This window comes from Diceros bicornis, chromosome 25, assembly GCF_020826845.1.
Source record: "Diceros bicornis minor isolate mBicDic1 chromosome 25, mDicBic1.mat.cur, whole genome shotgun sequence".
Classification (NCBI taxonomy): Eukaryota; Metazoa; Chordata; class Mammalia; order Perissodactyla; family Rhinocerotidae; genus Diceros; species Diceros bicornis.
The window spans coordinates 4,159,385-4,187,269 of record NC_080764.1 but is presented as its reverse complement, the minus strand read 5'-3'; the positions used below and the strand labels follow the sequence as shown (position 1 = coordinate 4,187,269).

The following is a 27,885-nucleotide window of genomic DNA, read 5'->3' as shown; positions in this document are numbered from 1 at the left end:
GCGGGCAGGGGGCGCGGACGTCGGCGGAGAACGGGACTCCGGAATGCAAGTCCAGAGAGGGCGGGCCAGGCCGGGAAGGGCGGAACGCCGCGCGCCGAGCACACGCCTCCGGCCGGGCGGCGCCCGCGTGCTGCGCGGCGGGGCGGGACTTCCGGCGCGGGGTGGAAGCGGCGGCGGCGGGGGTAGCGGCGGGGCGTGCGGATGCAGGCGGCGCGGCATGTCGTGTGCGCCCTGTCCGGCGGCGTGGACAGCGCGGTGGCCGCGCTGCTGCTGCGGCGGCGAGGTGAGGGGCCCTCCGCGGAGAGTCCGGCCGTCGTCCCCGTGGCCGTGGCGCGGGGACCGCGTCCTCCCTGTCGGCGGGGTCGGGGCGGCCCGAGGCGGCTGGGCCGACGGCGGGCGCGAGGCTCCGGCTCGGGTCCTTCGCGGCCGCGGGGCGCTCCCCCCCGGCCCGAGGCCCCGCGCGCGGGGCGGGTGGCGGCGTCCTCAGGGGCCGACCTCTGCCCCGTCCACGGGGCGGCCCCGCCCCGACGGCCGTCCGCTCGTTGAGTCGCGCCTGGTCGCCGTTCGGGGGACGACACTCCCCGGCAGAAGCCCGAGCGTTGCCCCGCAGTCACGGGTGTTGGGGTCGGGAGCCCAGGCTAACTGCCCGTCCGGATTCCCCGTCGGTGGCCTCCCGTGCGACGCCCCGTCCGCTTAGCCTTTGCCCTGAGCCCCGTCCGCGCTCGGCGCTGGGCCGCAGGGTGAAGGCGGGGCTCCTGGCCCCGGGCGAGTGCATCCAGCCTCCCCTCTGTGGAATGGAGGTGACGCCTGCCTCACGGGGCTTCTGGAAGGACTCAATGACAACACGTCCAAAGGGTTACCCCAGTCTCCGACACGTGTTAGGCCTTCAGGGGACACTAGGGGTTGTTAGTGCGTATTAATAACCGTAGCTGTTATGAGAGGTATAATGAGAAGTGCTACAGAGACACGTGGGCAAACTCGAGGTGTATATAATTGTGGGAAAGGGGGAATCAAGGCGTCATAGAGGTGGTGGTCTTTGAGCTGGGACTTGAAGGAAGATTAGGGTTTCATTAAGCAATGAGTTGGGAGTGTGAGGTAAGATGGCAGGCACTGCTGGCGGAGATACCAGCCCAGCGAAAGCACGGAGGGGTGGGAGCGTTGGTGGGGTCTGGCCAGAGGGAAGTGAAAGGAGGGAGGTGGAGAAGTAGGTTGAGCCCTGATTATGGAAGATGTATTAGGGACTTTATGTTGGGCACAGAGCCCTTCAAGGTTCCTGACATGGGGTATGGGCATGTTTTGGGAGATGTGGAAAACTAGGCATGGGGAGACCAGATATTTTATTTACTCTTTAGGAAGGTAAGCGCTGCTTCCTCCCCACGATCCAGACTACAACTTGGTATTCCAGCCTTTCTTGGGGGAAGCTGATGGACGCAGCAAAGAAAAAGCGTGATCCTCTCCTCTTGGCATCAAGGGCTTTCCCAGTCTTGTTGGAGGTGCCTGTCCTGTTATGTGCCCCCTGTAAAGTTAAGGATAAGCAAGGCGCTGAGGTCCCATCTTCGAGTGGCTGAGCCTGCGCCCGTGTGAGTGGATCACATCTCCATGAGAAAAATGATCAGGCAGATGAGGCTCTAGAAGAGGGGATTTTTAAAGCTCCGTGTGTGGAGTTGTTTTTTCATCCTGCAAGCACTTTTTAAGCCTCTGTTCTGTGCTGGGGACAAAGGGTTGTGTGAGACACAGCCCCTGCCCTTTGAGGAGCTCCGTGCTTTAGGGAGTCGCAGGGGGGCAAACTGGAACAACTGGAGCCCAGTGTGGTACGTGCTGTAAGAGAAGCAGAGTCGCTTGCTCTGGGGAGCAGAGGAGGGAGGGCCTGACTACCTGCTGGGCTGGGGGTGGTGTTGCAAGTATAGGTTTTAGTTTTGGCAAAGCTTTGTCATTGACTCTTTGTTCTTTGGAGTACTATGTCAAACCTTCTTTTGCAGTCAAATACCCTGTCTTTCATTACACTGAGCCTACCCTAAAGGAACAGATTTCTCATAAAGGGTAGGCACCTGTGTAGTTCATTAAGATGGTGTAAAGCTCAAGTTGGTCTTTCCAGTATTTGGTTGGACACTTTGTCACAAAAGAAAAGGGCAAAAATAGTTTATAAAATATATGGGTAATACAGCCCTTAAAATAGCCAAAATTTTAATTATCTTTATGTGTGATGACTTCAAATCTTAAGTCTTAGATGGTAATTGGAAATAACTTTATTTTTGTTTGTGAGGAAGATTAGCCCTGAGCTAACATCCGATGCCAATCCTCCTCTTTTTGCTGAGGAAGACTGGCCCTGGGCTAACATCCGTGCCCATCTTCCTCTACTTTATGTGGAATGCTGCCACAGCGTTGCTTGATGAGCAGTGTGACGGTGTGGGATCCGAACCTGCAAACCCTGGGCCACAGCAGCGGAGTGCATGCACTTAACTGCTATGCCACTGGGCTGGCCGCTTTAAATAACTTTTTTTTTTTTTTTTTTTGTAAGGAAGATCAGCCCTGCGCTAACATCCATGCCAATCCTCCTCTTTTTTTTGCCCCTTTTTCTCCCCAAGGCCCCAGTAAATAGTTGTATGTCATAGTTGCACATCCTTCTAGTTGCTGTATGTGGGATGCTGCCTCAGCATGGCTGGACAAGTGGTGCGTCGGTGCGCGCCCGGGATCCAAACCCGGGCTGCCAGTAGCAGAGTGTGCGCATGTAACCGCTAAGCTATGGGGCCGGCCCCCTAGATAACTTTTGAAATGAGTTTACTTTTCTGATAACTGAATGGTGGTTTGTATTTGCTTTGAAAATTTTTGTTGACTTTCTGCTCTTCATTCATTCACACATTTGCTAAGCCTCTCTATGTGCTAGGCATTGTGCTGACACAGGGTGGGGACACGAAGATGAAAAAATGCCATCTTGCTCATATGCCAGGGACGCAGGCAAACAAGTCAGTCCAGCCATGTCTTGTGATGCTGGAGGCCTTTACAAAGTGCAGCGGGAGTATAGGGGAAGGAGCGTCTAAGTCAGCCGGGAGAGTCAGGGTCTCCCCGACTCTCACTAAGATGTGAGTCAGCTCTGAGGACCACGTGTCGAAGGAGGGGCTGCCAGGCAAACTAGTGCACAGAGGCATGAGGCATGGTGTGTCAGGGAGCTGCCAGGGCTCAGGAATTGCTGCCTTTTTCACCCCAGGTTGATTTTACATGCTTTCCTTAATTTGTCTTTCCTTCCTCCCCCAGGTTACCAAGTGACAGGGGTGTTTATGAAGAACTGGGACTCGCTGGATGAACATGGAGTTTGCACTGCTGACAAAGACTGTGAAGATGCTTACAGAGTTTGCCAAATCCTAGACATCCCTTTCCATCAGGTGTCCTACGTGAAGGAGTACTGGAACGATGTGTTCAGGTGAGTGCAGTTCATAGACACGGAAGGCTCCCCGATGCGCTGTGAGCCCTTTCCCAGGGAGGATTGCCAGAGTCAGCCAGACTGTGAGCGAGCCCCCAGCGCTCTTTGGCCGGGGTGCCAAAGACCAGGTGTGGGAAGCCTCCGGAGCTCTGTGTTAGAGGCAGGCCTGCATCCCACAGCACCCCTAGCTCTTCTTCCTGTTAGTGTGCCACCTGCCAGCAGTCTCTTTAATGCCTCTTGAACCTTGAGATGTTTCTGATGGTAACTTAGGGTAGGGGAGCTAAGGCTGAGGTCTCCCCTGGAGGGTGCCACGAGGTGAATATCCATGCCCATGCAGGTCAGTGATTGGGGGTTCTAAGAAAATAGTTAGGTGATCCACTCCCCTGTGCCTTTTGAAAACAAGAAACAAACACACAAAAAAATTATAAATCTGATATCCCAACAATTACTATTAAGTGCTTACTCTGTGCTAGGTGCTGTGCTACATTTGGGAACGTAAAGGTATATAAACCACGGTCCTGAATTTGTAGTCTAGTTGGGGGGAGGACGTTATCTTCTAAAGAGGTAATGGTGGTGAGTGGCACGTAGGAAGTACCAGAGAGTCTACTGAAATGGTGCAGGTTCAGAAGAGGGAGAAGTGTGTCCTGTGGAGTCGTCCGGAAGGCTTCATGGAACAGGTGAGGTTTAACCTGCCCTTGAAAGTAACAGAGTGGAGAAGACATTCCAGATGGGGTAGAAAGAGCAGTGGTGAAGAGGAGGAGAAATGCCCATCATTTATTTCGGGACTGTTGAAAAATTTCACTAGACTCTTGTTGCTGCAGAGGAAGGGTGCTTAGGGCTGGAGTGTAGTGAGCCTTGACTAGGCTCTAGGCCTTGGGTGACCGTTGAAGGCGTCTGAGGCAGTGGTGATGCGCACAGGGGTGTGTTATGCTTTAGGGTCAGAAAATCCTTGGGTTCAGTCTTGATTTTGCCACTGTGTGATTTTGGGCAATTGATTTGACTTTTCTAAGCCTCAGTTTTCTCCTCCTTTAAATGGAGATAGTGCCTCAAAGGGTTATTATAAGAATTAAATGAGATTGTATGTAAAGCTCTTAGCCTGGTACATTGGTAAGCAATTAATGTAGCTCTGTTTATTTTCATCATTAAGAAGACAAAACTGTCAGCCAAGTGTGGAATAAATTACAGGAGGAGACCGCAGGCAGGGAATCTCAGGAACACTGCTGCTAGAGACTTGGAATAACATGGGGAGTATGGATGGGAGGGGAGGGCTGGCTGTGACAGGTCCCCAGAGGACAGACCCATGGGCAGTAGATGTTGGGCTAAAAAGTCAGCTGGGGTGTGTTAGATACGTACCTGGACCTGGGTCTGGGATGGGGCCCTGGAACCTGCGCTTCAACAAGCACTTCAGTGGATTCTGGTGGAGGGGGTTCTTTAGATTTACTTTGGGAAACGATGTGCTGGGGCTTGGTGACTGGTGAGTGTTGGGGGCAAGAGAATGTGAGGAGGAGTCAGTGATACTTTCAAGGTCAAGTCTGGATGGATTGGGAAGGCTGATTTTGGGGGTTCCTTTGAGTACTGCAGGGTTTGAAGTGATTGCAAGAAATCCAGGTGAATTTAAACTTCACCCTTTCTTGCTTAGTTTGGCAAGTATGTGAGTGAATGTGATTATTTTCGTGGTTCACTCACCTCTAACTAATGCCAGGCAGGTAGAATGACTTGTCCTGAGTCCTGCAGCAGATTAGGAGCAGAGCTTGGCTTAGAGCCCAGGTTCCCAGGCCAGCGTTCCCACTGCGTTCTGTTAAGGTCCCTGCACTGCGCCTTGGGCTCTCGTCATCAAGGCTGAAGGCAGAGAGCCCCGTCAGAGTGTGGGGCTCGTCTCTGCATGGCCTCTGAGCTCACGCTGGGCTCTGCCCATCTCCCTCTGTCCTGGCCTTGTCTCAGCTGCCTCTGGGTGTGGTTATAATTGTGCTCATTGATCTCTTTGTTCTGAAGGCTCACTGTTCTAATAATGCTCTCTAGCCCAGAAATTTCTTCTGAATTCTTTTGTTCAAGACCCACTTGGCCTTCGAGGGTCGGAGTCCAGGCGTTCTTTGCGTTGCCGTCTCCCTCACAAAGTGCAGACGGGGTTTCTCTCCTTTCACTGAGTAGCCTGGGCTCCACTGTTTTTGCTGACACGTCTTCTGTTGTGCTGTTGAGTAGTGGTTAACAGTATATACTTTTCATAAACTGGTTTAAATGTTCAGTCTCTTTCACCATTTATTTAATTGCTTGTTAAGTAGAAAAAGTTTTGGGGGCCATGGACGTATAGAGAGAGTAAAACGTGGATTCTACTTTAAGTAGTTTACAGCTTAGTGAACCTCTTGACAGCTTTCTAACAATTAAGAAAAAAAAAGGAAAGAGTAATAATATCAAGTGTCGTTGAAAATATGGAGCAACATGAGTTTTCTGCACTCCTGGGGGGAGTGACAAGTCGTAGGAACACAGTTTGCCTGCTAACGTGGAAGATGCACATGTGACCTGTGACCCTGTGCAGATGCTTAGTCTGTCTTCATAACACGATCCTCTTGAGCAGCATTGTGGTTTTTGGGTTTTTTTGCTGAGGAAGATTGGCCCTGAGCTAACATCTGTGCCAGTCGTCCTCTATTTTGTATGTGGGTTGCTGCCACAGCCTGGCTGATGAGTGCTGTATAGGTCCACACCCAGGATCCGAACCCGTGAACCCCGGGCTGCCAAAGCAGAGCACGCAGACTTAACCACTATGCCACCAGGCTAGCCCCAGCATTGTGTTTTTTTAACCATTGTTGATCAATGGAGAGCTTTAGGTTAAATGAAAAAGTGATTGCATATACCAAGAATACACCCAATTTTAAACTCCTGAGACAGGCATCATAACCCTCCTGAAATGAATACTCTAAGACCAGGAGATTCTTGCTAGAATGTCCTTCTCCTATGTGCAGTCAGTCTGTTAGAGCTGAAATCCTCTTAGTTAGGTTGCCTAATCCACTGTAAGTGCCTGGGAGGTGGCTAGTCCTCAGAAGCACTCGGTCACATTAGAAAAGTATTTTTTGGCACATTTGCCAGTGACCTGGGTTCCCAGGCTGATATTGTGGAATGGCTACGAGAGCCCTGCATTGTCACTCCAGAGGATTTTACCCCTACTCTGACTTGCACATATTCTCTTCCTCGCCTAAGCCTTCCTATGTTAGAGAAGTTGAAGGAAGCGGAGTTTGGTGAGTCACGCTCAGCCCCTCCCCACACCCTGTGAGCCTTTGGGAAGACGGAATGGCTACTGAGCCATAGCAACAGGTAGTAATGCCTTATTTTAAATCCAGGTTTGTTAGTTATCATAGATTCAGGTGGAAAGTGCAACTCGTTTTAAACAAGTGTTTGATGACAGTACTGAAAATGGCTGTATACTGAAGCTGTCCTGTTTTGCAGAAAATTGTAGTTTTGGTAAGACAAGGAGAAACTCTAAATTAAGCAAGTAATTAACTGATTTATTTTTTGAGGACTGATTCACACTTAGAAATGAAACGTTTTTTTCTTTTATTCCAGTGATTTTTTAAATGAATATGAAAAAGGAAGGACTCCCAATCCTGACATAGTCTGCAACAAGCATATCAAATTCAGTTGTTTTTTTCATTATGCTGTGGATAATCTTGGTAAGTAATTTGGATTATCTTCGTTTGTTTTTTAAAAAATCATAAGATTTTCAGAGATAGCCAGAAGCCAAAACCTTGTAAACAGTTTCATCTTTCAGAAGGAAAAGAAGCAGTGAAAATGATAATACTTTGTATTTCACTGAAAGAAGGAACTTTCTGGCAATGTGACATGGTAAGATCGCCAGGAAGGAAGAGCACCTCTTCGTCGTGGACCACACAAGTACCAGGACAGGCACGGTTGATTTCAGGAGAACCGACTGCAGGAGGTCCTGAGGACAGATGTGGATCCCTGGCCAGAGAGTTGAAAGGTGGGGCCACTAGGCCCTGTCTGCAGGTTTAGCTTTGCCCCTGAGCTTTGCTCAGAGCGGCTCTGGTTCCAGATGTGAGTGTATTTAGTGGAAGTTTCAGGAGCCCTAACTCAGGGCTCAAGAAACTCGGCATTTAGTTTCTTGTTAGCAATCCTTTTTTCTAGTCCTGCTGAGACCTTTTCTCTTTCTTCCAAATGTTGGTTTCTGCTTTGTCCTGAGAACAGGTCTGGGTCTGCACCTGATTCAGGATCCTGGGTCTCTGTTTTGTTTCTCTGGGTTTGAAACCATGTCTTAGTGGCCTGTTCTGAAAACCCATCTTATCGTCAAGGTCCTGCTACCTCTGACAGCTTGCCTGCAGGTTTTGTCTCTTCCTAAATTCCTGCTTCTCATTCCTCTCTGCCTGTGGGGACGTCCCCTTTCCTTTATGTTGAACCTTTCTAATGCTGCCTTGCTGGCTTAGAGTACCTCTTGGCATCTGTTGCTATGCTGTTGTGAATTCCAGGTTCTGTTTCCTGTCCCCTGCTGTTGGGTTCACCAGTAATAAGCTGAAGTTCCAGCTACTGGCCTTTCTGTCCCATCGCAGCTCGCCCCGCCATGTGTAGCCACATGCCAAGACATGTTATTGTGTGCCATAGGACTGTTGGCAGCTCTGTCCTGTCAGCACTTTTGTGGTGACTAAGATGGGGACAAAGTAGGCTTGCAGATCCAATGTACAAGGGACCTACAGGTGCGAAGACAATGAGGAAAACTTGGTTCATGTTGTTAGGTAATAAAACAAATGCCTGCAAAAACAAAGAGTCAAAAACACTTAACAAACTTGAATCCTGAACTAACGCCAAAAACATGAAATTGAATAGAGATAAATGCAAAGTCTGCTACTGAGTTTCAGTAATTAATTCTAGTACAAGATGGGGAGAAGACCTGGGGACTTTAGATGCTTCGAGCTGACTGTGAGTCTACAGTCTGGCATCTGGCATCAGAGCCAGCGCAGCCTGACCTCGCCTTATGTCAGACAACATCTGAAGAAGGGAGAGGGGTCTCCTGTGGTCTGCCCTGGGTAGGCCACGTCTGGTGAGCTACATTTAGTTCTGGTTTATTCAGGAAAAAGTGACAGACGCATGGAGTGTGACTTGATTTTGAGTGTGTCTGGAAATATGCCATCTGATGAACTGTGTGGTTACTTTGGGGTCTTCATAGTGGTGCTCAGGTGTATGCCTAGTGTGTGATGCCAGAGGGCAGAGCTGGATGCGCAGGAGAAGGATGTCACTCGGGGGAGGCACCCCTAGCTCCTCAGGAGGGGAATGATGCTTGCCTTTGGAGAGCGCGAAGCTCCCTGTCACCTTAGCTTTTCAGGGCACCCCTAGGTGGCCATCTTTCAGGGATGCTTTGGAAGGAATTTCTGCGGGGAATGTTTCCAAGTTTGAATTTACTGCATGAACAGTGCAACACAGAATAAAAATACGTGAAACCTAGACTCCTGACATCTTAGGGCTTCTCACAGATGAACCTGTGCTTTTGGCAGTGTAAGTGGTTGTTCTTTAAGGAAATAGATTTGAAGAGTTGTGTTTTTTTTTTTTTTCTATTAGAAAATCAATTAAGGTGTAATAGTGTGTTCCTAAATATACTTTTTCAGATAGTTACTGTGCAGCAGTTAATTCTTATTGTGTCTCTGTTGTACACTGAACTAGTTTGGTTGGTTAAGTACTGAATCAGTTTTGCTGCACTGTCCGGGAAGAAGTGTCTTGGAATACTGAATATCTGAAATTTTCACACAATGGAAAGGTTATGGACTAATACATGCCTTGGTAGGTTCTTTGACTTTTTTGCATAATGTGGAAAGAAGAAATTGAATATGCTTGATGGTCCTTCACCATCTAGCATCTGTATCAATTAATACATAATTATTAAAGAAAATTTACAGAACAATGAAAAGAAGAGGGAAGATGTCGTCTATAATTTCACTTCCCGGAATCAAGGGAATAGACTTTCTGATATTTTTCTTCATCTTTTTCTGTACATTAAAAAAAATGCTATGATAGTATTATATACTTTTTTTTCTCTAAGTCTTAAGCATTTTCCCATGGCAATGGCATTTTATTTTTTTATTTTTTTTTTTTAATTTTATTATTTTTTTTTTCCCCCCAAAGCCCCAGTAGATAGTTGTGTGTTATAGCTGCACATCCTTCTAGTTGGTGTACGTGGGACCCGGCCTCAGCATGGCTGGAAAAGCGGTGTGTCGGTGCGCGCCCGGGATCCGAACCCGGGCCGCCAGTAGCGGAGCGCATGCACTTAACCGCTAAGCCACGGGACCGGCCCAAGGCAATGGCATTTTAATTTACTTCGTATTCTCCTGCTGTTGAACATTTTGGTTGTTTTCGGTTTTTCCTTAGTATAAGAAACTGTGAAATGAACTGTTTGTACTTAAATCTTTGTGTGCATATCTGACTATTTCCTTAAGCTAGAATGAATGAATGGACAGATAGTAACTTCTGAAAGCCCATTAAAGAGGCAATAAAACCTTGTAACAAGGTTATGTCATTTTAAATGAAGAGTTAAAGGCCGCTTGTTTAACCGAATTTAAGGTGTGCCTCTATTCCCCGAGCCAGCGAATGCAAGGCTGAAATCTGATCCTTGTGTTTTAAAAACCTTGCAGGAGCAGATGCAGTTGCCACAGGTCACTACGCAAGAACCTCTCTGGAGGATGAAGAAGTCTTTCAGCAGAAGCACGTTAAGAGGCCAGAAGGGCTTTTCAGAAATCGATTTGAAGTTAGAAATGGTAAGTAAAAGTGGGCAGGTCAGAGCTTAATTGTTTGTGAACAAAGTGAGATATTTTGAAGAATGACAGTGGGTCGTTGTTTGAGCATACCTGCCAGACCTCTGTGTGTTCCAAACTAGCTTGTTTGTTTTGGTTTCCTCTTTGAAAAAGTGCAGTTACCGAGAGGGTCGTTTCCTCCAAGGGCCTGTGATGGGCAACAGGAGAAGTCCTGGTTGGGGGTGGGTGGGAAATTGAATCTGTAATTTATAACCCAGTTCTAGACACTGTGTGTTGGTGATTTGAAGGTTCCCATGATATTTGAGGAAATATTTGACAACAGTGACTGGAGTGCTGTAGGCCCTGTTACTTACCTCAAGTTGTTGAGGCCTGAAGATCAAGGTATACTTCAGTGTGACACAAGTGCTGTTATTTGGAGCACAGGCCTGGTGGCCAGGCTTGGAACTGTGTTGACAAGGATTCTGTATACGAATTAGTTTATCAGTGTCAAAGGGAGCAAAGTTTCACTTTCCTAGAAAAACATAAATGCCAGACAGTGAACTGGGCAGCTGCTGTCTTGTCCTGGTGTACATTTGTAGAAAAGGAGGATTCACATCATTGTTAAGTGAAAGACAAAATGGGACTCAGAACCATGTTTCTGCAAGGACCACCACCTGCTCCCCTGCTCCCAACCCCGGGGCTTTACATGCACACTTTCCACTTCACTCCTCTTAGCAGTGTCAGGAGGTATCTCATCTCGCCCCATTTCACAGATGAGGAAACTGAGTCTTGGATGAAGTCATTTGACCTGGGTGCCTCCGATAGATGTGGATCTCTGCCCAGCTCCATAATCTGTGCTCTTTCTGCTGTACCAGGCCCAGCTGAGTTCTGTGTCACCCAGCCTGCGGCCATCATGTGGTAGTGCGCTTTGTCACGGGAGCCCTGAGTGTGACAGCAGTTGCTTGGCTGCCCTGTTCTCTTTCTCTCTCTCCCTGCCTTCCGTTTCTCACAGCAGAGGGTGCACAGATAACCTTACTGCCTCGAGCCCACAAGGACAGCACTGACTTGTTGGGAAGGCCTCCCACTGCTGCCTGCAGATGCTGGGCCTTCAGCTGCCGTGTGTGCCTGGCGGGCCTCTGGGGTACTGACATGTGGGGGAGACATGGCAGGTTTCCTCTGCTCTCTCTCCCAGCTCCTCTCCGGGGACTGCCTTTCACACTCCTGGGTGCCACCCGCCTGGGAATCCCTTCTGTATCAGGAAGACATGACTTTGAATGCAAAGCTCTACCACTTGGGGACTCCACAGCAGAATGTCCCAGTGGATGTGGACTTAAGAGACTTGAGTAGATGAAGGATTTCTTTCCATGTTGAACAGGCATGGCTGCCTGCCTCCTAGAACATGTTTGCTTCCAGAGCTGTCTGGGCTTCTGTGATGAGCCACTGGCACTGTGAAGCTTCACTGATCCCGTTGGCACACGTTTATGAAGTTTTATGTGTAGCTGTTTTAATAACACCACAGTGTCTTTGTCTTCAGTGTGTTTTTTGGAACACTAAAGCTGTTTATTTTATTCTTATTCAGTTGCCCTGGAGACCTGGAATAGGGCCCCCTGGCCTGGGCCTGGGTCATGGGGAGGGTGCACAGGGGGGCAGCAGAGGGCCCAGCCCCAGGGTTAGTGGTGCCTGAAGCCGGTGCTCCTGGGCCCTGGCCTTGTGACCGGGTGGGTCTCCTCACCTGTACAAGGTGGCGGGTGGCACCCCGGCCTCTCCGAGTAAATACACGGCCTGAAGGAGCGGAGGTGTATGAATAAAGCTCCCGGCACAGGCAGGCCCTCGCCAAAGGTTAGTTCCTTTCCAAGGTGTTAATGAGAGGTTTGGGAATTTGATCGGAGACGTAAAAGACACTTTCCACTCCAAACAAATGGACTGAAGGTATATTTTATTATATAGAGCATAGTAAAGGCGACAGTCTGCAAACAGATCTAAATAGGTCAAATATTAAGAGGGAAAAAACATCAGCCCTACTGGAAAGGGAAAACACCCACATCGGCTGAAGAGAAATGACACAAATCAACCGGAAAGAGAAACACCAGGTTGACCGAAAAGAGAACACATCAAATCAATTACTTTATATCAAATCAATTAATTTATATCAAATCAGTTATTCACAACATCCACGCCCCACTGCCGGGAGAGCCCTGTCAATCGACGCGGCTGGGCAAGGATCACACGTCCTGGGCAAGGTGTCCCTTTTACAGGTGGAACTCTCACTAGGGCTCAGTTTTCAGCAGTTTTTATACCATCAGTAATTTTTAGAGTAAGCAATTACAGAGTTTGCAGAGCAAGTATTTAGTGTTTTTATGTACAAAATGGTTACCAGTGGCGTACGTGCACTGAGCCCCCTGGCTAACGTCCCAGCCCAGTAGTTGTGTACGTGCATTGTTCTCTTTGGTTATCGTCTCAGCCCGGCACAGGTGGCCAGTCCATTTTGGGTTACGACGCTCTAAGAGCTTTGAAATGTTACAACTTGCAACTCTTTCCGTGGGAGAAAGGCCAGTTCCCGGGAAAAGGCTGGTTCCCACCACACAGAAAGCAGCTTTTATATTTTTTTTTTGTGCTGGTGGCTGTAGGTCAATGGAGCGGCCAAACATGGCTGTACTCATGTCAAGACATATTTGGCCGTGGCCGTCTTTATTAACCATAAGACACCATATGTACAATGAACTTCGTATACAAGTACATAAGGCACATCTAAGGATCCAAAATCTAATGACTACAATAATTATAAAACTATCTCACAATAAAGACCCAAACCCCAGGTAACCAATCAAATAACCCCTTAGAATATGAAATGTTATTAACTTGATCTTGTAAATCATGTACAGCATCAAAGATAACATTAGATAAGGTAACACTTAGGCCTAACAAACTAGCTTGTGGAAGTCTAGATCAGCCCCCATCACGGAGGGTAGCAGAAGGCAGGGTAATAGAGAAATTATCTGATATTGCGAAGTTGTTTGCTGTTTCTGAGACCAAATTTTTCGGCCATTTATAGTCTAGGTTATAGGTCCCACTGGTGTAGAGCAGTTGGTCCAACAGTAGAGGGTCAAAGGTTGTCCTCTAGAGGCATTAGTTGGTGTGTAGGTCTACAGCAGACATGGAGTTGCAGCACAGCATAGCGAACACAGCAAGAGTATCTATTTACGCAAAGAAACAGAATTTTTAGGAATATGATATAACTGTTCATTTCCTGGAGACATAACTATGAGTGTTGCAGTGGGCCCTTGGGCCACTATTTTTGCGGCACGGGGAGCCACATTGGGTGGATGTGTCACCCACACTTTTGCTCTAGGTTTTTATCTATCTGTAGACCCAAATCTTTGCATTTCTCTTTTAGTTAATTTATTTGGAGGTTGTCTTTGTGACACATTTGGAGTCAAGAGGGGAAGCACCAATAATTGTCCCACTCATTCCCCAACCTCTAGAGTTAGTACTGTGTCACTATTATTATATAATATAAATTTTATTTTTTTTTGGTAATCTGAATCAATGACTCTTTTTAGTATATCAATATCTTTTGTTGCTAGTCCAGAGCGTCTTTTTAACAAACCAAAAGTGTTTTTGGGAAATTGTACCCCTATCCCGGTAGGGACTATAGACTGCTTCTTAGGGGGCAATTGAATAGAATGAACAGTAGATAAATCCAATCCAGCCGCTTCGGCCGTGGCAGGAAAAGGCGGTTTAGCAGACTGAGTCAGGGGCCAATAGGTTAAGGTCATAAGCTCATGGGTGGCGGCTGCCACTTCTGTAATCTTTGCTGGTAATAACCTTGATAGAGGAGTCTCATTAGGGCCTAGTGGCCTGTTATTTAACACATGTAGAGCAGTACTTAGATGGTTGTGCCACCCCTTTAATCAGCCATGACCAAGTTTCTTCAATTGTTGTTTAAGCAATCTATTTATTTGTTCTATGAGGCCTGCAGCTTGGGGGTAATAAGGTATATGATAAATCTATTTTATATAATTTTCCTTGGTATAAGTTTGAATCAACTTATCTGTAAAGTGGGAACCATTGTCACTCTGAATTTGCCTTGGTGTTCTATAATATAACTTAATTGTATCCAATAATTTTATGGCACTCTGTTGGATGGCCACTTTAGCTGGCATAGCCAATAAATAACTAGAATATGTATCAACAGCAGTGCAGGCATAAGTATAGCCACAAGAATTTGGCAATGGTCTAATAAAATCTATTTGCCAGGTATGGGCGGGAAATAATCTTTTTTGGATATGACCTTGGTAGGGTTGTGGAACTCCCCGTTTATTTAACTGTTGGCATAACTGACATTGTTGTACTGTAGTGGCAATATCATCATGGGTGACAAGGATTTCTCTTTGTTGTGCCCACCTGTATGAAGCTTGTTCTCCCAAGTGTCCACTCTTTTTGTGGACCCATTGTGCTAAGCCTGGGTTGTGCGTTGCACGATTCTGCACCAGCTGATTAGCATGAGAATTATGTTTTTGTTTTGTAGAAATTAAAGAACTGTGAGCATCAACATGAAATATAGTAACAATCGTGTTTTGACACCATAACCATATGTCTTCCCATAATCTCTTTCCCCATATTTTTTTATCATTAATTTTTTAATCATGTTTTTTTTATTGTGGCATCTACGTTGCCAAACCTTGTGCCACTGCCCACGAATCAGTATATATATGACATTGTTGCCCCTGTTCTTGTTGAAGTGCCTGATACACCGCATAGAGTTCAGCATATTGGCTACTCATATTATCTCCGGTGGTGACAATTGTTTGTTGGGTGGATGGGTTATAGGCAACTGTTTTCCATTTCCGTGAACCCGATATCATTTTGGCAGAACCATCCGTAAACCAGGTATGTTTTTGTTGTTCTTCAGTCAATTGATCATATGAGACACCCCATTTAACAGGAGATTTTGTTATATCAGTCTTGGGTGACACAGTTGGCTCACTGCTATATTGAGACACTTGTTCATGCAATAGAGACAACCCCTTTGGGCCAGGTTTGGCCCGGTCTTGAATATACCATTTCCATTTGATGATACTAAATTTTTGTGCATGTCTAATTTTATGAGTAACAGGCGTGCTATGAATCCATTGCATGATGGGTACTTGGGGTCGCATAATTATCTCATGTCCCAGGGTAAGGCTTTCTGAGTCTATTAGAGCCCAATAGCAGGCTAACAACTGTTTTTCAAAAGGACTATATCTTTTACTGGAACAGGGAAGCTTGCGACTCCAAAATCCCAGAGGATAACGTCGGGCACCTTGTTTTTGCCATAAACTCCAGCTGGCACACTGACCAATGACATCTACTTGTAACTCAATGGGTCCTGGTTTAATTGGCCATAGATCTAAAGCAGTCTGAATAGCATGTTTGGCTGCTTCAAAAGCTTTTTTTTGTTTTATTCCCCATTTAAATTCATATTTTTTTTTTGGTAACTTTATATAAAGGTGCAAGGAGCCGACTTAAATGTGGAATATGTGCCCTCCAAAATCCAAATAATCCAATAAATTTTTGTGCTTTTTTTTTTGTTGTGGGGTGCTGTGAAATCTAATATCTTTTGTCTAGCTTTAGGTAAAATTTCTTGTTTTCTATTATTCTAAAGTATTCCCAAAAATTTAACGCTTGAACTCGGGCCCTGAATTTTAGCTGGATTAGTTTTCCATCCATCCTCCTCAAGTGTGTCCATTACTTTTTCTAACTGTTGTTGTACTCTTTCTTCTTCATTTTTTTTGGATCATAATATCATCTATATAATGTATTATTTGGACATCATTAGAAGCAGGTACCTTTGCCAAGGTTTCAGCAATCTGTCGATGGCAGATAGTGGGACTATGCATATATCCCTGAGGAAGTCTAGTAAAGGTATATTGTTGTCCCAGCCACGTGAAAGCAAACTGTTCTTGGACACTTTTAGGTATAGGTGTGGTGAAAAAGGCATTAGCCAAGTCTATGATTGCATACCAAGTGCCTGGATAACTTTGCACTTTTTCTATAAGAGTAATCAAATCAGGGACGGCCGCTTGAATAGCCGGAGTCACTTTGTTTAGCTCTCTGTAATCTACAGTCATTTTCCATGTCCCATCACCTTTTTTAACAGGCCAGATAGGATTATTCTGGGCTGTAGTTACTCTGCGAAGGACTTTTATAGCCCAATAATCTTCTATGGTCTCAGATATTTTTTGTTGTCCTCCAGGGATGCGATACTGTCTTTGATTGACCACTTGTGTGGCAGGTGGAATTTCTACTTTATGATGTAAACATCTCACAATTACAGCATTAATATGGAAAGACAAAGTTCTAATAGCAAACTGGTATTGTCTATCAGCCAAATTTAATGTCAATCTTTTTAGAATATCAATCCCAATTATATATTTTGGTATTGGCACAATCATAACTAGATATGTGTGCCAGGGTAGTTGCCCAATTTGGATAGAAAGATTAGTGGTAACTGCCTGGATTTCTTTTCTTCCTAATCCAGTTATCAGAATTGATGTACCTTGAAACTTAGTTGGATTCCCATAGATAAGGGTGGCCTCTGCCCCGTATCTACAAGTGCCTTCACACTAGTTGTAGATCCATTCTTCCAAAATATTTTAATTGGTACATGTGGTCTAATATCTTTTCTTATAGTGGCACTAATCGATACAGAGGTTTGGCCTTCCCCTCAATCACATAAGTCAGCAAAAAGAGGATCCGAGGGAGGAGGCGGTGCACTAGATGCAGTAGGCACTGGGTTGGAAGCATTCTCTATACTGTCCCTTCTATTCACTTGTTTTACATTCAGCCCTTTTTCTTTATATAGTTTCTATAATTTTTTAGTGTCAACTCTATCAATCTGGTCTTTGGGTACTCCTGCCCGGAGTAGGGCCAAAAACATATCACCTCGAGTTATTTTATCTTTTTTAAGGAATGTTTCTCTTTTTTCCCTTCCTGGAGAGTTTTCAGTTGTCTGCCAGTCTCCCAAGTCTGCTAGCTGCATAATCTTATCTGCAAGTATTGATACAGGGTTTTTAGTTTCATTCATGAGAAGGGTTGTAATTATTTGTTTGTGTGCCGGAGGTGTAGTTTTTATCAACTTGTTTTGCACCTGGACACTTAAAGTCATTTCATTTAAAGCTTCACCACACCCCAGAAACACAGCCCGTTTCATGGTTTTTTCTCTCATCTTTTGGACACAATCTTTTAAAGTATACCACGGTCTATTAGTGTCCGGCCACATATCATCCGTGGGGTATTTATCTTGAGCTCCTTTTACTGCAAGAGCCAATAAAGTTGTACCATCAGTGTCTTGTCCACGATCATTTGGGGGGTGAGCATTTATACTCCAATCTCTGAAAGCTCCCCGTATTACTGGATCATTGGACAAAATTATAAATTTAAAAGCATCTCCTGCATCTAGATTAATTCCTGTAGCGCCCATATCATATAGGCGAACAAGCCAGGTTATAATGGCTTCTCTAGGCTTTTGTGTAGCCCGGGCTAAAATATCAGAAATTTCGTGTTGGTTAAAATTTTCAATCACATCTTTCCTTACAGAATGATTACCATCTATTTTTATCCGCCGACGGCGAAGAGGACGTGCCTCTGTGCGTTTGGGCAGTTTTTCCTCTTCCTCATAATCAGTTTCAGAATCATCATCCCAGATATCACCATCCCATGTGTCCGGGTCCCACTTAGGACCGGCCGATGCTATGGCCATATGAACTTTTCGTTCATTTATTTATTTTTTTCTTTTTATATTTATATTTGGCAACTCTTACATCAGCCTTTTCTGCTGTGGCTTGGTAGTTACAAGCCTGATCTCCCAGTGCATGATATTGACATTGAATCATAGCCAAGCGAGACTGCAAATCTAAATTTTCTTTTTTCAAGAGTGCCTTCTCTTTCTGTATCTTATCCCTATCTTCTATAGCCCGGCGATAAGCAGTCAACAAACACCAACTTCGCTGTGCCAAAAAAGAAACATCATCTTTCGCTTTCCTTTCCACCGTCTGCAAAGCTTTGGTCACATCCAACGGTTCAAATCGTCGCAGACGAGCATCCCAAGCTTCACATAACCCTGACCTACGAGCCCACTCCCCAGCCAGAGTGCAAAAGGGAGGGTCCTCCCATCCTGAAATTTCTTCCACATTGGCTTCAGTTACCTTTCGTTTGAATAGGAAAGGCATCTCCTTAATCGAATCCTGCTCACAGCGCCAGTTATGTTATGAGAGGTTTGGGGATTCGATCGGAGACGTAAAAGACACTTTCCACTCCAAACAAATGGACTGAAGGTATATTTTATTATATAGAGGATAGTAAAGGCGACAGTCTGCAAACAGATCCAAATAGGTCAAACATTAAGAGGGAAAAAACATCAGCCCAACTGGAAAGGGAAAACACCCACATCGGCTGAAGAGAAATGACACAAATCAACCGGAAAGAGAAACACCAGGTTGACCGAAAAGAAAACACATCAAATCAATTACTTTATATCAAATCAATTACTTCACATCAAATCAGTTACTCACAACATTCACGCCCCACTGCCAGGAGAGCCCTGTCAATAGACGTGGCTGGGCAAGGATCACACGTCCTGGGCAAGGTGTCCCTTCCACAGGTGGAACTCTCACTAGGGCTCAGTTTCCAGCAGTTTTTATACCATCAGTAATTTTCAGAGTAAGCAATTACAGAGTTTGCAGAGCAAGCATTTAGTGTTTCCATGCACAAAATGGTTATCAGTGGCGTACGTGCAATGAGCCCCCTGGCTAACGTCCCAGCCCAGTAGTTGTGTACGTGCATTGTACTCTTTGGTTATCGTCTCAGCCCGGCACAGATAGTCCATTCCGGGCTACGACGCTCCAAGAGCCTTGAAATGTTACAACTTGCAACTCTCTCCGTGGGAGAAAGGCCAGTTCCCGGGAAAAGGCCGGTTCCCACCACACAGAAAGCAGCTTTTATATTTCTTTTTTGTGCTGGTGGCTGTAGGTCAATGGAGCGGCCAAACATGGCTGTACTCATGTCAAGACACAAGGGTTGCCAGCTTTCTTTTTTACAAATAATAGATTTTGAACTTGTTTTAAAATAACTCCGAACTGCTAGAAAATACAAATTGTTCCCAGTATTCTGAGGCTTTTATACATGCACTGTTTGGTTAAATTCAGTTTTGAAACAAAAAGTAGCATTTGGCAAATGATGACTGGTTGAACTGTTTAACTGGTTTTTTTTGTTTTGTACATAAAAAGTAATGGAATAGAGATTTAGAGATTGGCACAGTTTCCAGCTCTGCCATTCTCTCCCGGCACCTCTTTGGGCGAGTCACTTTAGGTATCAGCATCAGTTTCCTCGTCTGTAAAATGGGGATAATTCTACCTCACACGGCTAACGTGAGAATCCCATTTGAGGTCAGGGGTGGAAAACATTAACTACACAGAGAGCATGTCACACACATGACTGCCCAGCCATACAGGTGTACGCGTGTTGTTAGACCCGTCACACGTGTAGCGCGCTCTGAGTGCTACTCGTTGAGGCTTTTCTTCGCACTAGCTATGAGAAATGGTACTGTGTTTAGTTCTTTCCATTGGTTATAGAACTTCAGAGTGGGCAACCCGACAGCTGCAGTCATGGAAATTCTGTAACATGCCAGGCAGGACTGATCTGGCCCAGAGGTGGGGCTGGGCCTTTTTGGAACCACTGTCACGTGGTCAAGGTCAGTCACCCCTCTGCACCATTGCCTTAAGCCAGAAATGATTCTTTATAATAAAATAGAGAATATCAGGGAAATTGCAGAGGAACATCGGACAATGTCAGCTTGGAGTCCAAACAAAAACCATTTTTACCAAGAAAGAAAATGCATTTAAAAGTAGTGTGCTGCTGCAGGAGCATAGTCTGTCTCCAGTGGTCCACCCTGGGAAGTTAGGAGAGTCCTTGAAAACAGCCATGGCGTGAACACATCTGGGATTGTTAGAAAACAGCACAGCTGACACCATGTCAGTGGAATTTTCTGTAAGTTATCTCATCCAATTTTCCCAAATGGGCTGAATTTATTTTAGACTTTTTTTTTTATCGCTTCAGAACATTTTTTCATGAGATGTTTCTTCTTTGAAAATATTATAATCGAAAGTATGAACTGGAGTAAATTTCCTTGTCACATAAAATCTACCTTCCCTGTATTTTTTTTTAATAGTGGATAAATTGGGAGTGAAAATTTTTCTTACATTTACCATGGTGGTTCTTTTTTTCTGATAGCCTGCTATTGAGTATTGATTTTTGTTTCTGCCAGACCAGGGGTAATCTGTCTAAGTAAACAGAAGGATAGTATTAAAATCAAAGTATATGGGGCCAGCCCCGTGGCTTAGCAGTTAACTGCGCGCGCTCCGCTACTGGCGGCCCAGGTTCGGATCCCAGGCGCGCACCAACGCACCGCTTCTCCGGCCATGCTGAGGCCGCGTCCCACATACAGCAACTAGAAGGATGTGCAGCTATGACGTACAACTGTCTACTGGGGCTTTGGGGGAAAAAGGAGGAGGATTGGCAATAGATGTTAGCTCAGAGCCAGTCTTCCTCAGCAAAAAGAGGAGGATTAGCATGGATGTTAGCTCAGGGCTGATCTTCCTCACAAAAAAAAAAAAAAAAATCAAAGTATGGTTATTTTTATTCCCGTAATATCTCTTGTTCTTTACTCTTGGCAGTGGTAAGACTTCTCCAGGCAGCTGACAGCTTTAAAGACCAGACCTTCTTTCTCAGCCAGGTTTCCCAGGACGCCCTGAGGAGAACTCTCTTCCCTCTGGGGGGCTTAACGAAAGATTTTGTAAAGAAAATAGCTGCTGAGAATAGACTTCATCATGTGCTTCAGAAGAAAGAGGTAGGATTGAGGGGTGTGTCTCCACGGTCTGGGGAGAAGCGGGGCCGGTGGCCACAGCACCTCGGAGGAGCTGGACACACACAGTAGGAGGTGCTGTTGATGTCCAGAAAGCAGCTTAGAAGGGGCCTCTGTCTCTGCCCCCTCCTCGGCTCCCTGTTGGGGCAGCTTCCCCGGCAGCCATGTTGGCTCATCGGGGTGCTCTTGGCTCAGCCTGCCAGGTGAGAGCAGGGCAGTGAGGACCAGGCCCTGAGACACCCCGCTGAGGGGAGCAGCTCTGTTGCTCTCTGCACACAGAGCTGCTTCTCATCCCCTCAGCCAGCACATCCTTGTCCGGTGCGTTCTTTGTGCTGCTGGCATCTGAGGATACAATGAGGAGCATCCTGATTCATCCCTGCCTTTGCAGAGCTTACGGTCAGCAGGGGGAGACAGACACGAACCATACATTGTAAACTCAGGAAATGGCGATGAGAGAAGGAATGGGGTCCTGTGAGAGAAGACACCAGTGGGCTTCAGTTTAGATTGAGGGATAGACATGCCAAGAAAGGCCTCTGAGGAAATTATGTTTTACCTAGGGCCCAAAGGATGAACAGGATTTAGTGTCACGTAGATGGTTGGGGAAAAAACAGTCCAGAAAGTGGGAATACATGTGCAAGGCCCTGAGGCAAGAAAGCCTGGTGCATTGGTGGAATTCAGGTGAAGCCAGTGTGGTGGGGGCTTGGTGCTGGAGGGTGGGCGTGCAATGGGGTGATCCTAGCAAGCTCAGCAGACCCCTGGTGTGTTCAGTCTGATCAGACCATTTTGGGTTGAGGCAGCTTGAGCTGTAGCCACTACTCCACGTCTGTCTTTTTGGCAGTGGGCATGGCTGTGCCTCTTGTCAGCAAGTCATTGTCCCTGAGGAAGGCACCGCTCCACCTGTCCCTCCACCCATCATCTCTGTCCATCCCTTTACCTGTTCAGCTTCCGGGGTGAGTGTAGGAGCCGAGGGAGCCACCCTCATAGGACCTACATTCTAGAAAGAGACAGACCAAAGGAGAAGTGATGAAGCCGTCTGACGAGTGCAGCGGAGGAGAGAGCTTATTCCAGCTTCATCTTCTCCTGCTAGAAAATATCAGCTTGAGAAGAGACTCCTTCCTCTGACTCTCCCTCAGATGCTTCAACGTCTGGTGGGGCTGTTCTCCTTCCTGTTTCTGCTGTGGTCCCTGTCTCTCCCCCGAGACGCAGCTTTAGTTTTCTTTCCTGGGGCGGCGGGTGTGACGGTCTGCAGTGCAGGGGCAGACCCTGCTGGCTGGAGGTGGTGTGGAGTTGCTTACTCAGCCGGCATGATCCACGTTTGGGGACCTTAAATAAACCCCGAGAGGCTAGGACATTCTGTAGGCCTCTCCAGGTCTGTTTGTGCGTGGTGACTGGTGTCTGTGGGTGCTGGAGGAGAAAGGCCAGGCCCTTGGCCTGAAAGTGTGTGGCTCAGGGCAGGGGGTGAGGCCCGAGGAGGCCTGCAGGGAGCACAGCTTCTGTTCTAGGGTGGGACACCTCCTGCCCATCTGTTGATCTCATGCTCTGCCTTCCTTTCATTTCAGAGCATGGGCATCTGTTTCGTTGGTAAAAGAAATTTTGAAAATTTCATCCTTCAGGTGAGTGTTCTTTGATGTGAAAGGATGGAGCCATGTTTCTGTTCTGGACCTGCCTGGATCCGTTAGTAATGAATTAATGTTTGTTTTCCAGTATTTACAGCCTCGACCTGGTAAATTTATTTCTATAGAAGACAGTAAGGTTCTGGGAACACATAAAGGTAAGACACAACCTCTGGCTGCTTTTCACTGTGAACTCATTGAGTTGTGGGGAAATGAGACCAGATACCTGCAGCCCCTTCCGTGTTACCTGTGGTCAGAGAAGACTGCTGGGGAGGAGACAGGGTGACACGAAGCAGGGCAGCAGCAGCCTCGACTGGGGGTGTTTGCCTTTCAAGATGTGTCTCCTTGTAAGCACTGCAGCTAATAAAAAAGGACGCCATCTGATTCAAAAAGACTTTGTTCTCTGAGTTATGTGTTAAGTCCCTATAAATAGAATTTATTTTTTTACTACATAAAGAAAATATTAGACTGCAGAAAAATTCCACCCTGATGGAAGGAGTTAGGTTGACTTGAAAGCATGAGCTTCATGACTTGGACTGGGTGAAGAGATGGGGTCAGAAGGTGCCCCTCACGTGGCAGGGGTGCTGCCCACTCATTTGCAGACACGTATTGGGGATGAGGGGCGCCGTGAGCCTGCCCTGAGCTGGCATGGGGAGGAGAGGGACAGAGACGAGTCAGGCGCAGTTCACAGCCCAGCTGGAAGGACAGAGGTTGGGTCGGTGAGTGGTGGGGCTGTGCCCTTGAGGGCCTGGGGACCAGACGAGTCTTGACCCAGTGTTGGTCTGACCTGCTGGAAGGACAAGGGCTGGTGCTCGGACAGACAGGCTCCCAAATGAGTTGTTCTTTGGAGATCCCCCACTCGGTTTAGGCAGACGGCTTCCCCTTCCTGTTGGGGAGAGTGGGGCTTAGATGTCATGGGCTCCTGGAGAGCTGAGCATTCCTGAGGCAGGAGGGGGTGACAGCCTTGCTGAGACAGTACTGCAGGGTGCTCCCAACCCGTCTCCAGCAGGGGGCGGTCAGATGACTCATGGCTTACAGAAGCCTACGGTTCAGTTGCCCAGCTTTACTGAAGTAGTGTGCCAGGGTAGGGGCACCGAGATTCCCTCAGTAATCTCTGCCTGTGCACAGGTCATTCCGCAGGAGGGTCTTGTGATATTTGCTGTGGAGGTGGGGGGAGGCGCAGAGGACTCGGGGGAAGCCCTGAGTCCTGGCCCTAATGCAGTTAGTACATGGGGGTGGGGGGCATACCTACAAAACCCAGAGATACATTGGGGGCTCAGCAAGACAGGGCTCATGGCCTCAGACAGTGCACCCAGCCCACATTCTAAAGGAGTTGTCCCTGCTCCTTGTGGGTCAGGTGGTCCCGCAACTGGGATGAGCTCAGGTTCTTGGTCAGGGCTGACGCTGGTGGTTAGAGACCCTCGGCCTCTCCAGGCTCCCCCTCGGTGGTCCACGGAGCCTCTGCCTGCTGCCTCCCTTGCTCTCCTCTCCATCACGAGGGGTGTGATATTTGAGACGAGACTCATCCTCCCTCACTGGGAAACTGTTTCCGTAGGTTGGTTCCTGTACACTTTGGGCCAGAGAGCCAAGATAGGCGGCTTACGAGAGCCCTGGTATGTGGTGGAGAAGGACGGCGCCAAGGGTGATGTGTTTGTGGTGAGTCTGGCTGGCCATGTAGACAGGTGACGGAGGTCTGTTTTTGGCAGAGCCCACAGTTTGTGAGACCAGGCAGGGCTGGTGAAGTCCTACAGAGCGGCAGTGACCAATGGAGCATCCTTGCCTTTCCTCTGCACCCTCCTGGGACTGGCCCAAGGTACCAGCAGGATTTTGTTTAAGGTACTTATTAGGCTCTTGTTGTATGCTGGTCACTGTATTAATCATCACATTAGTCCCTGTAAATAGATACTGTTCCTCTGATTTTACAAAAGAGGACAAGACTCGGAGTCGCATGCCGAAGGTCCCACGGAGAGGAGGCAGCCTCGTGCCTAGGACGGGGCCTGCACACAGTAGGCTCCTGCAAGTCATTCTTGAACGATGGAGGTGTCACAGCCAGGACCAAACCAGGCTATCTGCCACAGCAGGGACCCAAGCCACTGTGCCCTGGGCTCCATCCCTGGCTCTAGAGCAGGGCTTCACAAAGGGGGACGAGTTTGCCCTGCCCCCTGGGACATTTGGTAATGTCTGGGGATGTTTTGGGTTGTCACAACATGGGGAAGGGTAGGGGGAACAGGTGCTACTAGTATCTAGTGGGTGGAGGCCAGGGACCCCCCCACCCCCCCGCCCCGCCGTGCCTAACAGAATGATCCAGCCCCAAATCTCAGTAGTGCCGAGGCTGAGAAACCCTGCTCTGAGCAAGCTGGGATGCCATCTTGTGCCCTGTCACAAAGCTGGGGGACCTCCCTTTAGATACAGGCGGAGAGGACAGCAGACTCGCCTGCCAATTCTGGGACATCTCCTTCCAGGAGGAGCTGTGGGTATAAAAGCCTGGACAGGGATTATGGTCAAGCATGAATTAAAGTGGTTTTAGTGTAAAATTCAGTGGTTTCTTTTGCTTTGAGAAAAACCAGAAGGGTCTTTTACTGACGCTTGTCCCTGTATGGATCTCCCTTGGAGCCCAAAGCCCCCAGACTTAATACCTTTGGTCCTGCCTCAGAGGGAAGGCTTGCTAGATCCTAGGAGGCCAGGGGGTATATGAGGGACAGGGGTCAGGGGCCTCAGAAGCAAACCACTCAGTGCGGCCCCGGGGAGCTGGCACCGTCCCTTCCTCCCCAGCCACTTGGGGTTTGGTAGGATTCTTGCAGGGGCCTTTTTGAGAGACAGGCTGGAGGCATGGCTGGCCCCTGTGTCCCTGGCGCTGGCCCCAGGTGGGTTGTGGGGGACAGGGTGAGACCTGAACTTCGAGGAGGAGTGCTGAGTAAGGTCATGGGGTCGGATCGCATGCACCTCTGCTTCTTGCTAAGTGTGACCCTGACAAGTTACTTTCCCTCCTGTTTCTTCGTTTTCTCATCTGAAAACGAGGGTAAGAAAACTCGTGGGATGGTCACCTGAATTTTCACATCAGATACTGCAGTTTTCAAGTGTTTGCTGTTGGGATTGTTGTTAATGAAGTACAGTGAGGTGGCTTTGGGTGGGGGGCTCCTCTACGAAGGGCTCCAGGGCGTCATGACCTTTGCGTTCCACTCTGCAGGCCCCCCGGACAGACCACCCGGCCCTGTACAGGGACCTGCTGCGGACCAGCCGCGTGCACTGGATCGCAGAGGAGCCACCCGCAGCCCTGGTCCGTGACAAGATGATGGAGTGCCACTTCCGCTTCCGCCACCAGATGGCGCTAGGTGACTGAGCGGGCGGGATCCACCAGGAGAGGCCAGATTTAGGATGCGGAGATTAGACCAGGGGGCTGAGGCTTGGGGCTGACCACACATGGCAAGGCCAGTGCCCCCCTCCAAGGGCCCCTGTCTTCCACCAGTGCCCTGTGTGCTGACCCTCAATCAAGACGGCACCGTGTGGGTGACGGCTGTGAAGGCTGTGCGGGCCCTCGCCCCGGGACAGGTGAGTGGGGAGCACCCAGCTCTGTGCTGCAGAGGGAGGAGGGTATGCCCAGCTGGAAGGCAGGTTGGGCCTCAGCGAGTGTGGCCCGGAGCTCGGCCCTTGTGCATGGAGAGGGGCTTCAGCACTTGCTCAGCTGCCCCCAGGCGGCTCCCATGCAGATGAATGTTCTTGTGGCTGGTGGGCTTCGTGCTCTGGAAGGTCGGCACTGCATTTCCTCCCAACCAGAGCACCAGATTTACAGACGAGGGGGCTGAGGGGCAGGGGGTGCGGGTGCTCGGGTCACACAGCCAGTGAGGGTGGGAGCCCTGCGCCTGGTGGTGCTTCTCTCCCAGCCACAATGGCCCTGATGGCCTGGCTCCTGCTCGGCCACTGGGAGGGCCCAGCTGCCCCTCCTTGGCCTGCCTCCAAGCTGAGCCCCTGAGAGCGAGGACAGAAAAGCGAGAGGCAGAGCGTCGCGCTGCAGATGACACGGGCCTCTCTCCTTTCAGTTTGCTGTGTTCTACAAAGGGGACGAGTGTCTGGGCAGCGGGAAAATCCTGCGCCTGGGGCCGTCCGCCTACACGCTCCAGAAGGGCAAGAGCAAATCCAGAGTGGCCACCGAGGGCTCCAGTGATGGCCTGGGCAATGGCCCTGGCTTGGGTCCGACGCTCTGACAGAGGCCGAGAGGCTGCTGAGCACCCGGGAGCAGATGTGGAGGAGCAGAGCCCAGGCCGCGGCAGCCAGGGTCTTGGCTGCTGCTGCCCAAACCAGGGCGAGCCTGGCTGCGTCTGCCGCCCGGTCCCAGCCAGGCTGGCCAAGGTCTGGAAAGGCTCCAGAGCCAGGGAGAGCCCCAGGAGGGGAGGACCCGTCTTCTCCAAGTTGCAGCTCTAGCCAGAAGGACTTGCTGGCCAGTGGGTCTGTCCCAGGTACCCGATTTATAGAATTCCTCTTTCATACCTTGGGAAGGTTTTCCACCAGGGAGCATGTGGAGGGGACAGCGTCGAATAAAAATTCTATCTGGGACATGGATTCTGATAGTGGCCTCCAGTGGGCTGGAGGCCCAGGTGGGCCCTCTCAGGGGCTCCACTGCAGTGGCCCCTCTGACGGTTGAGGACAGGAGAGCGATGGAAACCCTGCCCACCTCTCCCTGAGATCCCAGCCTTCTCTTATCACAGCTGTGCCCACCCTCACCCTGTGGTAGAGGACAAGTGACAGAGAGAGAGAGAGAAGGAGTGTGTGTGTGTGTTTTGTGGGGAGAGGGTGGCTTGGGGCAGGCCGAAAGCTGCTTGAAAATAAAGAACGTCAGAGCCGGCTGTGCTGAGTGAGCGACGCGCTTTGGCCTGGGGGCCTTTTGGTCACCACTGTCCTGGAGTGATGTCATCTTACTGTAGGTGTTGAAGGAGGCCGGCTGCGGGGAGCCCAGGACTTGGAGGTGGGAAGTTGGGGGATGCACCACTCGGCCTCTCCACTTTTCCTGGAGGCCTCCTGCCTGTGGGAGGAGTCATCAGCTGAGTCAGGCAGGAAATTGGCGCTTTATTGAGAGGGCGTGTGTGTGCACGCCACACTGCATCCAACTTCCCTGCCTGGGGGAGTGTGAGGGGTCAGGGGGTAGTCAGTCCCCTGTTTGGGCTCCCAGTGGGCCACAGGGTCCCTGGTGCTCTGCCCTGAGGGCCCAGCCCCCTGCCCTGGGCGCTAGGGATAGTG

At 48.5% G+C, this 27,885-nt stretch overlaps 1 protein-coding gene across 3 annotated transcripts; it reads left to right on the top strand.

Annotated features, from left to right (window-relative positions):
* The first annotated feature begins 186 nt into the window (after positions 1-186).
* On the top strand, positions 187-27,493 carry TRMU (tRNA mitochondrial 2-thiouridylase). Of its 3 annotated transcripts, none has more exons than XM_058568135.1 (11): positions 187-283; positions 3,253-3,418; positions 6,974-7,080; positions 10,042-10,164; positions 20,853-21,025; positions 22,600-22,653; positions 22,745-22,811; positions 24,209-24,309; positions 25,841-25,985; positions 26,120-26,202; positions 26,691-27,493. In XM_058568135.1, exons 1-11 carry the CDS (start codon positions 202-204, stop codon positions 26,853-26,855), a joined length of 1,266 nt encoding a protein of 421 aa, XP_058424118.1. In that variant the 5' UTR covers positions 187-201; the 3' UTR covers positions 26,856-27,493. The 3 variants fall into 3 exon arrangements, with proteins under 3 accessions (XP_058424118.1, XP_058424119.1, XP_058424120.1); XM_058568136.1 differs by lacking the exon at positions 187-283 and adding an exon at positions 1,202-1,580; XM_058568137.1 differs by lacking the exons at positions 187-283; positions 3,253-3,418 and adding an exon at positions 7,166-7,388 and having other exon boundaries at positions 6,981-7,080.
* Positions 27,494-27,885: the final 392 nt, after the last annotated feature.

Excerpts from the sequence above, each read along its gene's own strand:
- TRMU (XM_058568135.1), top strand. The coding sequence starts at position 202 with ATGCAGGCGGCGCGGCATGTCGTGTGCGCCCTGTCCGGCGGCGTGGAC. Across the intron at positions 10,165-20,852 it reads TCGATTTGAAGTTAGAAATG|TGGTAAGACTTCTCCAGGCA; the intron begins GTAAGTAAAAGT and ends TACTCTTGGCAG. Across the intron at positions 24,310-25,840 it reads CCAAGGGTGATGTGTTTGTG|GCCCCCCGGACAGACCACCC; the intron begins GTGAGTCTGGCT and ends TCCACTCTGCAG.